Source organism: Carassius carassius, chromosome 23 (genome assembly GCF_963082965.1).
Source record: "Carassius carassius chromosome 23, fCarCar2.1, whole genome shotgun sequence".
In the NCBI taxonomy this organism is placed as follows: domain Eukaryota; kingdom Metazoa; phylum Chordata; class Actinopteri; order Cypriniformes; family Cyprinidae; genus Carassius; species Carassius carassius.
Window position 1 is genome coordinate 31,216,877 of NC_081777.1, and position 16,888 is coordinate 31,233,764.

General features: G+C 36.8%; 2 protein-coding genes across 3 annotated transcripts in view; one reads left to right on the forward strand and one right to left on the reverse strand.

Moving 5' to 3' along the window:
- LOC132101833 (transcription initiation factor TFIID subunit 4-like) overlaps nucleotides 1-5,124 on the reverse strand; it is a 60,440-nt gene extending 55,316 nt beyond the window's left edge. Inside the window, exons 1-2 of the mRNA XM_059507048.1 lie at nucleotides 4,046-5,124; nucleotides 2,186-2,328 (exon numbers count right to left, since the gene is read on the reverse strand). Coding sequence (XP_059363031.1) covers nucleotides 2,186-2,328; nucleotides 4,046-4,955 — 1,053 coding nt within the window. The 5' untranslated portion in view covers nucleotides 4,956-5,124. The remainder of the gene's footprint in view (nucleotides 1-2,185; nucleotides 2,329-4,045) is intronic.
- Nucleotides 5,125-5,464: 340 nt separating this feature from the next.
- LOC132101762 (protein LSM14 homolog A-like) lies at nucleotides 5,465-15,157 on the forward strand. Of its 2 annotated transcripts, none has more exons than XM_059506955.1 (10): nucleotides 5,465-5,736; nucleotides 6,832-6,995; nucleotides 7,079-7,211; nucleotides 9,488-9,664; nucleotides 9,735-9,824; nucleotides 10,256-10,447; nucleotides 10,552-10,723; nucleotides 11,494-11,523; nucleotides 12,979-13,216; nucleotides 14,552-15,157. In XM_059506955.1, the coding sequence occupies exons 1-10, from the start codon at nucleotides 5,616-5,618 to the stop codon at nucleotides 14,570-14,572; spliced, it is 1,338 nt and encodes a 445-aa protein (XP_059362938.1). In that variant the 5' UTR covers nucleotides 5,465-5,615; the 3' UTR covers nucleotides 14,573-15,157. The 2 variants fall into 2 exon arrangements, with proteins under 2 accessions (XP_059362938.1, XP_059362937.1); XM_059506954.1 differs by having other exon boundaries at nucleotides 5,466-5,736; nucleotides 14,549-15,157.
- Nucleotides 15,158-16,888: the final 1,731 nt, after the last annotated feature.

The window sequence follows — 16,888 nt, forward strand, 5'->3', positions numbered from 1 at the left end:
AGAAAAAGCTATTAAAAATATATTTTCAAATATATTAATACCCACATACATAAATACATATATATTAAATTCTATATAAAATTATAATTATGTTTAATAATTTATATTCTCTTATTATGAACAACTATTAAGACAATTAAAATTATATTTAAATTTAGTTTTGTAACTGTAAATAAAATGGCATTAAACTAAGAGGAGCATTTGTAATGGTGAGCATATTCTGAGCATGGATATTAATATGTGAACTAGATTTTTTTTATAGTCTTCTTATTGATGTTTTGAAACCACTGTGAAGAAGCCATGTATTTGATACAAACTGTTAAGAGAGAACGGAGTGTTCATTTACAAAGCACTGAAGAAAAAGGCTTATTTTAGCACGAGAAGAGCTGATGTCAGCACTGACTCAAGTACACCGCTAGATGTCAGCAGTGACCCTCATCAACACTGCTGACACGAAGAAAAAACTGAAGAGAGAAACAGTTTACCAGGTTTAACAGTCTACAGTCGGTCAACATGACAATTATTTCTGTGCACTGATTATTTAAATGTAGCAACAGAAAAAAATGATATATTAAATATTATACATATATATATATATACAAGAAAGTAGTGACAGGAAAGTTTCTGAATTAATGTCTCTTTTATTGACAAATGAGTTTCATCAAAGGCATGTTTGCATCAGTCTGTGGTTTGCATGTATGCATCTATGCAGTGTTAATAGGGTTAAGATTTTTTTTATTGCATTTATAATTTCCATGCATTTGGATTACACCATTTTAATAAACTTTATGTGATGCATATTTGTAACAATAAAGAAATCTGATTTCTGGTCCATTGTTTCATTTTATAAGAACAAACTGCTCTGTTTAAAACACCCAAACGCCCTATAACACTGAATGTCTTCTGTTCGTTTATATAAAGCATGCTATAGGAAAATGTATTAAAATAGCACATTTCATACATAATGCATTGTTCTTTACTTCAAGGTAATTTAATATATTCATAAAATAATTAGAATGCATAATAAATAAATGAATTATATATATATATATATATATATCATTTTTAACAATAATAATAATTCAAATAATTCACTTTTTAACAGTATTCTAATGTAAAATAACGCATTTTTAATGTTAAATTAAATTTTTTCACAATTAACAGATCCATGCTTATTCTAAGATATTTGAATAAATGCGTTTTCAAAATATAATTGTTAATATCAAAATATCAAGCAAATAGATGCAAATAGTTATTAGATATCCGAACCATCTAGATTTATTGATGATTAATATCTAAACCTAGTTATTGTGTATTTAAAACACAATCGGTTTATTAGAAATATTACATAAACCTGACCTGTTTCATTAATGTCTGACTGACAAATATACATCACATTAAGTTCATTTATTTATGTTAAAGCTGTGTGAAAACTTCAGGAGTGAGTTTAAAGATCACCATATGAATATAATCTCTGTAGTGTATCTTTATTTTCACTGATTAAAACTTTTTGATATAAGTATATGATTTGATTACGATTATTAGCTCAAATGTGAGAGACCTCTGGTGACCACGGTTATTATAGTTTAATAAAACAAAAACAAAACATATATTTAAAAAAAACTAACTTATCCTATTTCAGCATAGTTTCCTTTGAGTTTACCTTGATGTAATAAAATATCTAAAAGTAAATCAGAAATAAAAGTAAAAAAAAGAATGCAGTTGCAAAACCATACAACTGAATTATTAAAACTTTAATGAAAATGAAAACATAAACTCAAACTAAAATAACTAACAAGATGTGTCTTTGAGAAACTCTAGAATCAGAGATCATCCTGATATTTTCCTTTCATCAAAAGTGCATTTGTAAATATAAAAGAGGCAGATTTCAAATGACTTCAATCTTAGGGAGAATTACTTTTCATTCAGGAGAAGCAAGCAAACGCATCTTTAATTTGCAGAGGACTGCGTTCAATCTCAGCAGATATTTTTCAGTTATATCCGTGAAAAACCTTTGTGAAAACAATCAAAAAGTATTAAATAAAAAAGGTTTGATTAAATGAATTAGGTATGACTTCATTCGAGTCTACCGCACGAGTTTTGGGAACAATTTGGTTCTTAATTTGAGAGAGATCGCTGATCTGTTTGTCAGATCGCTGTGGGTCTAGAGCATTATGGGATGTACCTGTGGGGTCGTGACCCTGAACGTGGCCACACTGGTGGGTGTGGAGGGCCGCGGTGAGATGCTGTTCTGGGCCTGAGCTTGAGCCAGAGCCTGCTGAGGAACCATCACCAGCTGACCCATCTCCGTCCGGACCAGCACCATCCCTCAAACACACACACACACAGGTTATTCACCTCTGACCTCTGACCTCTGAAAAACTGAACAAAGCATCACCAAACCATGCTTGAAGCATCAAAGGTTACAATCAACAACTGAAGCCTTTGGATTCTTCTGAAAGCAAAAAAAGTCTTCATGTGAATGAATGATGCTAAAAAAGTATCAATTTTTCAAAATTGAGATTTATACATAATCTGAAAGCTGAATAAATAATCTTTCCATTGCTGTATGGTTTGTTATGATAGAATAATATTTGTCTGAGATGCAACTATTTGAAAATCTGGAATCTGAGGGTGCAAAAAAATCTAAATACTGAGAAAATCATCTTTAAAGTTGTTCAGATGAAGTTCTTAGCAATGCAGATTGCTAATCAAAAATGAAGTTTTGATATATTCATGGTAGGACATTTACAAAGTATCTTCATTGAACATGATCTTTACCTAATATCCTAATGATTTCTGGCATAAAAGAAAAATAATACAATTTAAAAATATAATTTGGACCCATAGAATGTATTTTTGGCTATTGCTCTAAATATATACCCCAGAGACTTAAGACTGCTTTTGTGCTGCAGGGTCACAAATATGCTCTTATTAAAAATTCGACATTTTTTATAATTTTTTATTTATTTATTATGAATTCGAATTATTTTCTGATTATCTTTATTACTTTTATATAAATGTATTATATATGGAATGTCCAAGGAAAATGTATTTATATAGAGCATGCTTTATGTAAACGACCTGCACTAAAGACATTCAAATTAAGATGTTTAGGTGTTTTAAACAGAGCAGTTTGTTTTGATCATTACACACACACACACACAAATACACACACACACACAATTAAACTCATACAGCCTTCACTGTTAAAAGCAATGTGATCAGAGTTCAGATAAAGTTCAGATTTGACTGGTTTTATAGACTTGAGCAACAAAATATTGTATTACATAACAAAATGTCAAAGCAAGCATGTGTCAGGATTTCCTGGAAAATAATGAAAATAATGAAAACCATATTTGTTTATTCTTTTTTTAATTATTATACATGCAGATTAAAACTTAGTCTTATTTTCCTATTCTTATGCATCTGTTATGATTATTTTATGACTGAGAGAGAGCACAAACACACTTATCAAGTACAACATCTGAAAAAAAAAAGTTTGAAATGTATGTATGTATGTCACTTAAGTGTCTAAATACTTTTTGGAGCCACTAAATACATTTGTATTTATTGAACAATTTGATATTTGGCAAATCATGTTCTTCAGCTTAGAGGATGAAAACACTTTTTTTGTCCCTAATAGAACCAAAACGTTTATATATTCAGACACACTTGGCAGAATTTATGTTTCTTGTGATGTTAGAAAACAAAATTGATGCTAAATGTTTGTTTAAATGCTTTTAAAGGAGTCTTGTAAACAAATATACGAAATAATGCCTGTATATGAGGTTCATTTGGACTTTTTTAAAGGATCATTTACTGTAAAGCAGATAGAGAAGGAAGAGCATCAAAAAGTGCTCTTAAAAGCATGACAGGATGAAGCTGGTTGACTGATGTGCAGAATAATGAGCGAGAAGCTCAAATATAAGAGATTTAGTTTCTGTCAATCAGGTTTTGCTCACTTCTTCGTTAACAGAGTTCCAGCTGAGTTAGTTCTTTCAGAGTTTGCAGAGGACATCAAACACTAGTAAGTCAGAAGTACCTGGTGGGATGGTGAATCCGGGCGGCAGCTGTATAGTAGTTTGCTGTTGCGGTGGTCTGACAATCAGCTGCGGCGTTACGGCCCTCTGCTGCGCATGCGCATGCGTCTGCGTCTGCGTCTGCGCAGGTCTGAGGACCGCGGGCGCGCTGACACTAACAGCGGGTTTGACAGGCGCTGCTGAGGCCGAGGTCGCCGCTGGCATCGCGTTGTTGTCAACGGGTGTTTTGCTGTGGTTGATCCGCGCGCCCTGCTGGACCAACGCGGACACCGACGTGCCGTTTCCATTCTGCGCGATGCTGGCGATGATGTGACGCGGGAGTCGGTGCAGCGCGATGGTGGGCGTCCCGCGGTCCAGCGCGATCGCCTGCGGGTTACTGGACACGGTGACAGTCGTGCTGGGTGAGGATGCTGATGCTGATGCTGCGTCGCCTCCGTTGCCGTTGAGACTGTGGGATGCTGCGGAGCGCAGCGCGCGCGTATTCCCTGGGTGCTTCTTGCGGGTGTCCCTCGGGCTCTCACCTTTGTTGCCCGGTGCAGGAGCGTCGGATGCTGCTGCTGCTGCTGCTGTAGTGATGATGATGATGCTGCCGTGCGACTTCAGAGGGCTCTCCTTCTCCATGGCTTTGGAGTGCTTATCCATGCTGGCGTCTTTCGGGTCAGAATCCGGGTTGCGCGCTGCTCTCCGCGCATTCTGCTGCTGCTGCGCTTGTTGTTGTGGTTCTGATGCAGAGTCTGCAGGAGCTGGTCCTCCTGTCTGCTGCTGCTGCTGTCTCGCGTTGCTCTTGCGCGCGGCGGGCGGCTCGCTCTGGCCCCCCAACTGAGACTCCAGCGAGCCCACCAGATCACTCACGGCTTTCTCGTCCACCTCGGAGAAGAGCATGTCTTCCAGAGGGTCGGAGGCGCCCGCCATGTTCGCTCTCTGTGTGTGATGGGCTGTCTCTGCTGGTGCGCGTCCACGAGCGCGAGTGCGCAGTCGTGTTACTATGGCATTGTGGGAATGGATATGACGTCAGAGGGCCAAAACCTAACAGTTGTCCCCTTGTGATTGACAACCTATGGTTACAAGATAAATAGATAGATAGATAGATAGATAGATAGATAGATAGATAGATAGATAGATAGATAGATAGATAGATAGATAGATAGATAGATAGATAGATAGATAGATAGATCTGAATTGCCTGATATGTAGCTAATTGTGCAACTACGAAATGCCTCAGCGCTCATGATCAAGTTTCACGGGCTTTAATAAGAAAGAGTTAATTGTTTTACAGTCAAACAACTGACATTCAGTAAAACAACTGACATTCAACTGCCTTTGTTTACTTCCCATCCCTTACATAATTCCCAATGTAACCAAGTCTCAATGTAACGGGAGACCGTCTGTGCTAAAATCCCGCGAAGTCTCGCGATACCAGCGTGGGGGTGCGAGAGAGACGGAGGCGCGTTTCCCAGAATTCATCTGTCGTGCTAAACCTGCTGAGAGCAAACTAGCATCTTCATCGAACTACAGAAAAACATCATTCTGTGCGATAAAACCTTACTCAAGGCAGGTCAGAGCAGTCGAAAGATGAGCGGAGGGACGCCTTACATCGGCAGCAAGATCAGTCTGATCTCAAAGGCCGAGATCCGATATGAAGGAGTCTTATACACGATCGACACCGAGAACAGCACTGTAGCTCTGGCTAAAGGTACGAACAATAAACACACACACATACACAGAAGAGAACTCTCTTGTTGCCTTGGCTTAATATACACACTATATATGCAAATATGTGACCCTGGAGCACAAAACTAGTTATAATTAATTTTAAGTGTCATCTGACCCCTCGGTGGGCCGTCTACGTTTACTTCACTATATTACCATTAAATCCTAATCTAATCATGACAAACTATATATCGTTGGAAAGGTCTAAGACTCCTAAATAGCTATTTTACCAATCGTTTTTGTTAGAAATTATGTAGGAAAAGTAATTGATTAGTTTATGGCAAGAGTGGACACCAAAAACCTACATCATAACAGGAGTTCAGACCTTTGTCAAAAAACAAAACAAAAAAAACGTCATCTTTGTTGCCTTTTTCTCTCGCACTTTAGAAATCATCAGAAATTATAAATCACTTGATTATACATCCTTTGAAACCCATTTAAAATTCAAACATTGCATTAACATGGAAATGGTACATCAAAATCATGTTACAAAATGTTTTTTAAGTCATTAATTATAAAAATGTAGGTTTGGATCATGCACTTTCAAGTCTATGTTCAAAAATGTGAGTGATTGTTCATTAATAGCACTTGCGTATCATTGCAGTTTTGTTGATTTCGATTGCTGTCATTGTAAATCGCTTTGGATAGAAGCGTCTGCTGAATGACTAAATGTATGGTTTGTTAGGATAAAACAACATTTATAAATTGACTTTGAAATTGTCCAGATGAACTCCTTAGCGATACATATCACTAATCAAACATTAAGTTTTAATATATTTACAGTAGGAAATTTACAAATATCTTTAAGGAACATGATCTTAATGATTTTTAGCATTAATGAAAAATCAATGATTTTGACCCATACAATGTCTTGTTGTCTATTGCTACAAATACACCCCAGAGACTTAAGACTCCAGGGACAAACACATTTACACACAAGTTTTAATACAGGGAGAACAACACTTAGCTAATTGACTTGTAGATCTGGCCTAATCGAATACACGTACACCAATATAAAGTAAACATGAATAACTAACATTGCTTGTTTTGTGATTTCTTTTTTTTTCTCTCTCTCTAGTGAAGTCCTTTGGCACTGAGGACCGTCCCACGGACAGACCGATCCCTCCTCGAGAGGATGTCTTTGAGTACATCATATTCAGAGGAAGTGACATCAAAGACCTGACGGTGTGCGAGCCGCCCAAACCCACCTGCAACCTTCCTCAGGATCCCGCCATCGTGCAGGTGAGCATCACACGTACAGGTGTATCTGCAGAACAGAAGGCAGAGGGATTATTGACCTGTTTTGTTCTTGTGTTTGTGTGCAGTCCTCTTTGGCATCCAGCGCCGGCCCCACGGCTCCTTCCTTCCAGTCATATGCCCCGTTCAGTCGGGCCCCGTACAGCCAGTTCAGCTCCAGTCCGATGGTACCCCAGCCGTTCGGAGCAGCGGTCACAACTGGTGAGTTGTTTGCCAAATATCAAACCAGACTCTGACCCCTACATGCAAAAGCATGCACAAGTCAATATCAAGCTATTTTGCTTCCGTGGCATGGAGAGAATCATTAGAAATACACATTCACATGTTTATTTTATAGCGTTTTATCTATTGGAATCTGCACCAAAATCACAATATTGCCGTCTTGGTCTGCCTGGTATTTAATGTCATGAGACAACTGTTATCATCAGGACAAAACTGGTTTTATATGATGAACTTAGAAAAATGTTTACTGTTTTTTCAAGAGTAAATTGAAAGAATCTTTTATAGACTTTTATTTACGAAACTTTGCTTTGGTATTTTGTATTGTGTACCACTGTATTGTTTCCTAATGTGTAATTATGAAATAGTGCTGATGTGGTAATAAACTTCAAAAAATCAAAATCTATTTGCTTCTGCAGATTTCAGGCTATTCTTTTCTCCTCATCAGCAGCACTTTAGAGTTTTGCTCCTTTCTGTATTCAGAAGGTTTTCACACAGGGGTTTGTTCACAAATCATTAACTGGTTTTTAGTCCCAAAAAATATGGTGGACTTTTTTTTTTTTTTTTTAATTATTATTATTTAATTTTTTTTATTTATATAGGGATGTAATCCAAACTTCCCTTTGTAAAAACATTTAGTACATCAGCAAAATCAAACATTTTTCAACCTGGCTCTATCCAGTCTTCTCTATCTCTGGAAATATATGCAGTTAAATAATAACTTATTTGCATATTTAAACATAATATAAAAAACTATTAATGTATGTTATCATCCAGGGAAATATTGGGATATCTATGAGCCTTATTGGCTGCTGATGTGGCATAGAAAAGAGTGCAAGTTAAGAGGATCGCTGGCCATTTTTAGATAAAAACTGTTGAATAGACAGACAGAATATTCACATGTGCATATTTGCATATCAATTGCATATCATTTAATGAATTGTGCACATAATATATGCCAAGAACCAGAGAAAATAAAGTTGACCCTTCTCGAGTCCTGCCTTAAAAACGTTACATTATTATATGAGATATTGCTCTTTTCAATCCTTTGCCAGTCATTTTGCAACTCCTATGTGTTCGAATGATCTTAAATATAAATTTTCTGCAAATACAGTAATATTTACCTGAAGATGATGCACAAAACCTTTTTTCTAATATGTTTAAATAAATATGGCAAATTGATTAAGCATTGCTTAAGAAAGTGGTGGATCTTAAAGCATGTTTGGCTGTTATGGAAGCTTCACGTCTCTGTCCCTGAACTCTCGCTCGCTGAGTGCAGCCAAACCCGAAGGTAACTGAGAGCCGACGCTAACGTGTGAAGAATGGCTTTAGTGTGTTCGTCTTTTGGCCGTCATTATGCACCATCACAGCATGTGTCATTCTTCTCTGGTCTGTTAGTAACTTCGAAGTCTGTCTTAGTTTGAAGCCAACATGAAATCAAAATAATAAATGCTGGTCTTTGTTTTCATTACTTTACTTGAACTTTACCTATCCTTGAAATATATTTTGTGTTGATGCAAGCAATGCACGATAGTATTATTGACTATAGTAATCAAAAGCTATCAGCTCTGAATGGACGAAAGTCTCGTTTCTGTGATGCACGTTACAGAAGTTAAATGCATTACAAATGGTGGTTATTTCATGTTGTTTTAAAGGAGTAGTTCAGCCAAAAATGAACATTTTCTGAAAATGTCCTCACACTCAGATCATTCAAGATTAGGATGAGTTTGTGTCTTCATCAGATTTGGAGAAATGTAGCATTGCATCAGTGTCTCATCAGTGGATGCTCTGCAGTGAATGGGTGCCGTCAGAATGAGAGTCCAAACAGCTGATAAAAACATCACAATAATCCACCTTTGTTTCCAGCTAAAATGCCTCTATCTTTACTACTTTCTCGTCTGAATCAGGAGAGAAATCTGCGCAGATCAAGCACCCTTTACAAGCCAAAACAGTCCAAAACGAATATGTGGGTGGATTTTGATGTTTTTTTCAGTGCATTATGGACTGTTGTATTTCAGCCTTGATGGATTTGTTTCATACATCTTGCAGAGAATCCATTGGCGAGCAAGTGATAAAATGTGAAACCAAGTCATCCGCATGGGAGTAAATTTTCAGTAAATTAAAAACTAATGGATGAACTCAAACTGATGTTCATCGTGTTACATGATACAAAGCCAATCAGGCATTTTACCATTAATTAACCCTTGCCCGCATTGTCATGGTGTTTTTGTGAGTCTAAATTGCGTCCTCTCTTTCAGGTCGTTCCAGTCCATCTCTGGAGCCCTCGAGGAAGACCCCGACCCTGGAGCATGGGGTCCAGACGGCCCCGGTCGCCCCCCCCACGGCTGCAACCAGTACTGTGAGTCAGAGGAGCCCTGGAGTGACCCTACCCGCTCTCAACACCCAGAAATCTGCTGAAAACCAGGAACAGAAAGGTGAGAATCACATAGCTGAAGAAGTGAGTTTTTCCACCTGCAGCCATTAATTGTGATATCTGTTGTTCAGCTACAGTGTCTGATGTTCAGAAGGTTCCTCGGCCAGAATCAGACTCAAACAGGCCTGATAACAAAGACCCGAACAAACGGCATTCTGGTGGTGAGCCCTTTACAAATGTTGACATGTGACCCTGCTGCACAAAACCAGTCATAAGGCTCGATTTTTTCTTTGTAATCGAAAAAATATGGAATCTGAGGGTGCAAAAAAATCTCAATATTGAGAAAATCGCTTTTTAAAGTTGTTCAAATGAATTCTTAGCAATGCATATTACTAATCAAAAACTAAGTTTTGATATATTAACAGTTGGAAATTTACTAAATATCTTCATGGAACATGATTGTTACTTAATATCCTAATGATTTTTGGCATAAAAGAAAAATTGATAATTTGACCCATACGGTGTATTTTTGGCTGTTGCTATAAATACACCCGAGACTTAAGACTGCTTTTCTGCTCCAGGGTCACATTTACAATATCACGATCAGGACCTTAAGCGATACATTCATGATAAAGGTTGTTTCTCTGTCTAGGCGGTGCTCTTCCAGTGAGAAAGGGGCGGGGCAGTGGTGGAGGAGGCGGCGGTCAGCGTGGGCGGGGCAGGTTTAACGGGCGTAGAGATGGACCAATGAAATTTGAGAATGACTTTGACTTTGAGAGTGCCAACGCCCAGTTCAATAAAGAGGAGATCGACCGCGAGTTCCAAAACAAACTCAAGATTAAAGGTGCAATGTGGGAAAACTGTAGTACATCAACACAAACCGACAGAAATACCTATCATTAAGTTGAATCTTTAATATCAGTTTTATAACGTCGCTCTGTGCTGCAGATGAGAAGAGTGAGACATCGGAGAAGACTCTGAACGGGGAGGAGAAGACGGATTCAGGCGTGGAGACCCAGAACAGTGAAGGCAACGCTGATCAGGAGGATCCTCTGGGACCCAACTGTTACTATGACAAATCCAAGTCCTTCTTCGACAACATCTCGTGTGACGACTCCAGGTGAGACCTCGTTAATCTGCACTAATGTTTCTAGGGTGTTCATTAGGGCTGGGTACTGGTGCAGATTTCACCATTTGATTCGTCTGCAATTCAATCTCCATTCGGAAATGTGAGACAAACTAAAATACAGCTGTGAAAGCTTATTTCCCAGAAAATTTGGTAAACAACATATAATGCATATATTTAGCAAGATACTTCTCTCTAGAGATATTTTTTGTCCTGTTGACTGAGCTACGGATATTGAATGGTCATATTATTGATGTCTATCAACACATTAAAGAGTACCGAAACAACATTTGTTGTTGAAATTTTGAAACCGAATTGACAGAATTTGAAAGCTATAACTTTGTTTCTTATCAGAAGTAACAATGGACAGCTTTATGTACACATCAGCTGAAAACAGCATAGACTTAAAAATTGATCTTGGGATTTGAGAATTGGTATCGGTTCATTAAAATGATCGATCAAAATCGGGAGATCAATATCTTCATCCCAGCAATAATGTCCATTAACAGCATGTTCACAGGTGTTACACAAGTTATGAAGCAGTATGCAATATTCAGCAATAGGCTTTTTGAACAGTAGTAGGTTGTACAGTAATGCTACAATTGGCACATTACATTGCTACAATGTTTAAGTTCAAAAAGGGTGATAAATGCTTTTGAGTGATTGAGTCATTCTTCCTTAAGTGTAGTAATTTGTTGTGGTAAAGTTTTGAAGTAACTGTGAATGAATCATCTAATTGGCATACACTTTTCTGTCTTTTCTAGAAAGGAGAAATCAGGAGGTGCTTTTGGAAGGTGTGCTCTTTTCTTTTTTCTATGTAAATGTTTCTCCATGCTACTAATGTTTATGAAGCTACACTTGTGAATTCTAGTCTGAATCATATTTAAGTAATTTTTATTTCTTAAAATAGAAATACGAGTAAGTGTAAGTGGGATTTCTTAATTTTAAAAGTAACCGGTTATTACAAACAATGTTTAAATTAATTTGTCACAAAGTATTGAAAACATGAGGCCTGGTTCATAAACCAAGTTTAAGAAATAAACCAGGCTTATTTCAGTTAGTCTGATTTATTATCAGTTGATTTAGTAGGAAATACGTCGACTAACTGAAATAAGCATGGTTTATTTCTTAAACTTTTTAAGGATCCTGATCAAATGATATAACCAAAGCAACAAAAATTGCACTTTGTGTTTTTTAGGTTGCATTTTAGCCTACTACAAATTTACTCAACTCACAATTCGATTCGATTCACAATTTTTTTTTAACAAAATTAGATTTAAGACTTTTATTATTGCTTGGACCAAGTGCTGCATGTTTCTTTGTGAAACTCAAATATAACACATTTTAAAAAATATACTAATGTAGCACTTGCATATTATTGCTCTTTTGTTGGTTTTGATTGCTGCTTTTGTCCTCATTTGTAAGTGACTTTGGATAAAAGTATCCGCTAAAAAACAAAATGTAAATAACAAAACTAAATTGAAATTTTAAAACAAACACCAAATCAAATAAATAACACAAATAAAAGAAAGCTCTTCAACAAAACAAGGCTTTGTCTGTGCTCTTTCCATTTAAAATGAGAGGCAACCACTGCATTTGAATCATGATCCAAACAAAGATGCAGCATGCATGCAACATGAACAGTTTTTAGTCTAAATTAGATTGCATAATTTTGAAATTTGAAGCAAAAGCAGAATGATTTGACTTCAGTTTTGTTAAACTATACATAAATATCTGTATGAAACAGAAACAGCAGATGAGCTGAACGATGCAGATTCAATTTCCTCCTGCAGGTGGAGCTTAAAGCGTTTCCTTGGTTACTGCTGTAAACAAAGCGGCCTGCACTTATGAACTTTAATGTGCTTTATACAGAAGCAAGATGAAAAGAAAAAATTGAAAACTTTTCTAAAGACCGTAAGATCCCTCAGACATGCATTCATATAAACTCCTGAATCACAGTTTTAGCATCTCAACGGGTTTGAATCATCACATATTTGAATTGATTTTCAACCAGCTCGCGTTAATCGTTACATCCCTTTAAGTCACACATTCATACAGTGAAATCTTTATTGCAAATTTGTCAATAGCTTCTTATTAATGCATTTTTAAATCAGACTTCAAATATAGCTGACTCTGGGATTGTTAAATTAGGCAGGTGTCCTGTCAGAGGTTGATTTTTGTGATTGAATCTTTTACAGACACGCTGTTGATTTGCTTCCTGACGTGTTTTTGGTTGATTTCCCTCTCAGGGAGCGGAGGCAGACCTGGGCGGAGGAGAGGAGGATGAACTCGGAGACGTTCGGTATTCCTCTGCGTCACAATCAAGGACGCGGGGGTTTCCGGGGCAGAGGCGGCGGCATGGGCTTCCGTGGCGGCCGCGGGCGAGCGGCTAGCAGGGGTTCGTTCATGCCCTCCCGCGGCGGGGGATTCAGGGGCGGCTTTAGAGGCAGCAGAGGAGGGCGAGAGTTCTCTGACTTTGAGCACAGGGTTAGTACTTCCTCTAACCACAGAATTGGACCAATGGACCCTTTTCACATTCCTCAGAAACAGTGTTGATAGCCGGGTTCTTTAGTCATTTTTGCATTCCCATTTGCTCCAGTAACGAAAATCCACAGTAGTGGTTTTATGACAAGTATAAATAAGTGTTCCTGTAGCTCAAGTGGTAGAGCTTTGCGATAGCAAGCACAAGGTTGGGGGTTCGAGTCCCAGGAAACACGTTAAGAGAAAATAGTTAGACTGAATGCAATGTAAGTCACTTTGGATAAAAGCGTCTGCTAAATGCATACATTTAAGTAAAAACAAGATTGAGTGATTGATTACTTTAGTCAGATGAGAGTTGCTATATTAGGAAAAACTCATGGAGCTCACTATTAACTATGTCTTTTGCCTCCGTATACTCCTAATTACTGCTTATTAATATTTAGTAAAGTAGTTGAGTATTGGGTAGGATTAAGGATTTAGAATTAAGTCTTGCAGAATAAGACATTAATATGTGTTTTTAAGTAATAATAAAAAGCCGGTATCCCAGTAATATTCATGCTAATTTCCAACAATTTAAAAGTGAGAATCGGACACTGAAGTGTTACCTATTTTATTATTAATTCAATAATTAAAGTATTTAAGGGTACATAAAAGCATGCATTTTAAGGTTAGACAAAGTTTTGATGTTAAATCCACTATTTTATTCTATATATAAATGTTGTGCAGTCTATACAGTGTTAAATTCAATCACATAATTAAATAAAACAGAAAAAATAAGAGTAATCCCTCACTTAACTTTTATCAAGGAAAGATTAATTAAATGACAGTAACTAATTACAGCCAACACTGTTTACGACTACAGTTAGCTAACGGTGCTTCTGGGAAACGCACTTCTGGTCGATGCGTGCACACGGAGCACTTTATTGTTACTAAAACTTTTTAAAATATATTTAGTAAATTTCCTACCGTCAATATATCCAAACTTAATGTTTGATTAGTAATATGCATTGCTAAGAATTCATTTAGATGACTTTAAAGATGATTTTCTCAGTATTTAGATTTTTTTGCACCCTCAGATTCTACATTTTCAAACAGTTGCATTTCAGACAAATATTGTCCGGTCATAACAAAGATTATTTACACAGCTTTCAGATGATGTATAAATCTCAATTTCGAAAAATGTACACTTTTGTGCTCCAGGGTCACATTTGGCGTTTGGTCTTATTCGTCTGATATTGGAATACTGAACGAGTAAATTGATTGAAATGTCTCTAAATTCAAGTGCCTTTTTAATATTCCTCTTTTCTTTTGTGTCTGTGTGTTTGACGTTTGTTTCAGAAGGAGAATAAAGTGGCGGCGTAGTTTAACCTGAAGACCAGATCATCCCAGCAGCCAAGAATCTCAGATCATCACGTCTAGATTAACGCTTTGGTTTCGACTCCTGATTTACAGGAACTGCCTCTCTCTGTCTAACACCAGCTGGACACAGTTTATTTTCTCCTTCCTTCCTTTTTTAGAAAAAGAGATCAAAACATTTGCTGTTTTTTGGAACCGTTTGACCTGCATTCGATACATTCAGAGGAATAATCTGTGTACAAGATACCATCCATGGAAAGATGATGACTATTATTATTATTTGGTATTTTTTCGTCAACCATTAGTTCCTTTCGTAATAAACAGAGGAAGGTATTTGATAATATTCGGTTCCCCGCTGATACTGTGAGCGCTCCTCAGTCGATAGCTTTATTATGCCATGTTTTTTGGATCTGTTCTCTAATATCGAAGACCCAGTTTAGAGGCTGCCACCCAAACTAAACAAACGCCTGCTGCTTTCACTTCGTTTAATACTTTCACATGGTTTGTAGTACAAGTACTTGTGTTTTTTTAGTTCATAAGGTTATCTCGGCCCCCAAAATATCTGTTTTTGTGGATAATGTCTAGCAGAAACACCCTGGTTCATGATCAAATGTATTGATGAATTCAACTCTTGATTTTGTCCTTAAGTCCTCTCTCTCCTCAATATGTATTTTGATAACTTTTTTTGAGTTGTTCTTGCCTTTTGATGTCAGTTTATCTAAGAGCCCCATCACTGTTTAACGCCAAGATCTTCTGGAAAGATCCTGAAAACCCTTTAAATTGTGTTCATGTGCACTTTAAAGACAAATTACGCTTGTTTTGTGTGTCCCACATGATGTGGAGGCGAAATTTGATGCGATTTCAAAATGCTCATACACCAGAAATTGACTGACTGTGTCGAAATGTATTAGTTTTTTTTTTCTTTTTGATGATTTCCAGTATTTAAGTATAGATTCAGAAGACCAGAGCTCTTAAGATGTCACGTTTGATGCTCAGTCTAAACTGAATTAAGTGTCTATAATGAGTCCTAGAAGCCCTCTTTTGTGAATAGTTCTGTTTCCGGTTTGATCCTCTTGTGTGTTAATGTGATGTTTCAGATACCAGCGGTCTATCGCTCTGTTATCAGATCCCTCTCTCCTCTTCGACTGTCTAGTAAGACAGGAGTTTATTCTTTTTTGGTGTGCTTCATATTATTAATTTAAGTTTCAAAGATCCAAAAACGCGTAACATTTGGAGGAGAAGTGCTCCCTCTCAGCTGGTTCTGCATTATATTTTTTCAGAGTTCACCTCGTCTTCTATTCATAGTTTTCACCTCTTACTTTTATGAGCTCAACCACTCCCTTTAAAAAGCACTACGAATTACAAGACGCAGGCAGCTAGTGAAACGCAGTCTGAACGATGACTCGGATCAGGGCATGATGGGAAACCTCCGAGCAGATATTGGTGCTGACTGGAGTCAGATGTGAAGTGAATCCAGAGTTAAACAGGACAGAAGTGCAGTGTGTCGAGAGCTCTGGAGGAATTTGATTGGCAGGTTTATGATTTGGTTTTGTTTTCTGAATTGGAGCAGTTGTACAGGGTGTGCTCTTAGAGGGCTTCAAACGGGGCTAACTGAGGTTTTTATTCAAGAAGAGAAATAAATAGTTGTTCAGTATCCTCTGTGTGCGTGTGTGTGTGTTTTTGTTTTTGTCAATAAAATTACGTGCCATTAATATTACCGAATCCAGCACCGAACATGAACTACTATATTATGTACAACAGTTATGGATTGATCTTAATTTTATTATCTTTCACAAAAGGAATTTGACTTTAAAAAGGTATTGCTAAATGTTAAAGGAAAAATGCTTTATGCTTATTGATGATGTACAATTGTTAATGTTATCCAATGCACTGTAAGTGTAGCCAATAAAAAAAAAAAAAGGATTTTTTACATTGATTTAATTTTAAAACATTTTATAAAACATGACTAGGTTAAAATATCACTGCTGATATATATATATATATATATATATATATTTTAAATATATCAACTATGCATTTGAATTACTACGGAACTACAATTTACAATACTACTTATATATATATAAATCTTTTATTTTTTCTTTTATTTTTTACCACAATTGCATTGGCTGATAGGAATAACACTCTAGATGTTAATTTAGGCGTACATTTTTATGTGCATAATTTCATGTTTTTAGTTCAATGCTTTGTATAATAAATATATAACCACAATAAACTTGCACTTTTATAGAAGCAGCAGCATATATATATATAAAAGCATCAGAATATCTCCGTTGAAACATATGCAAAAGGAGTCAAAGA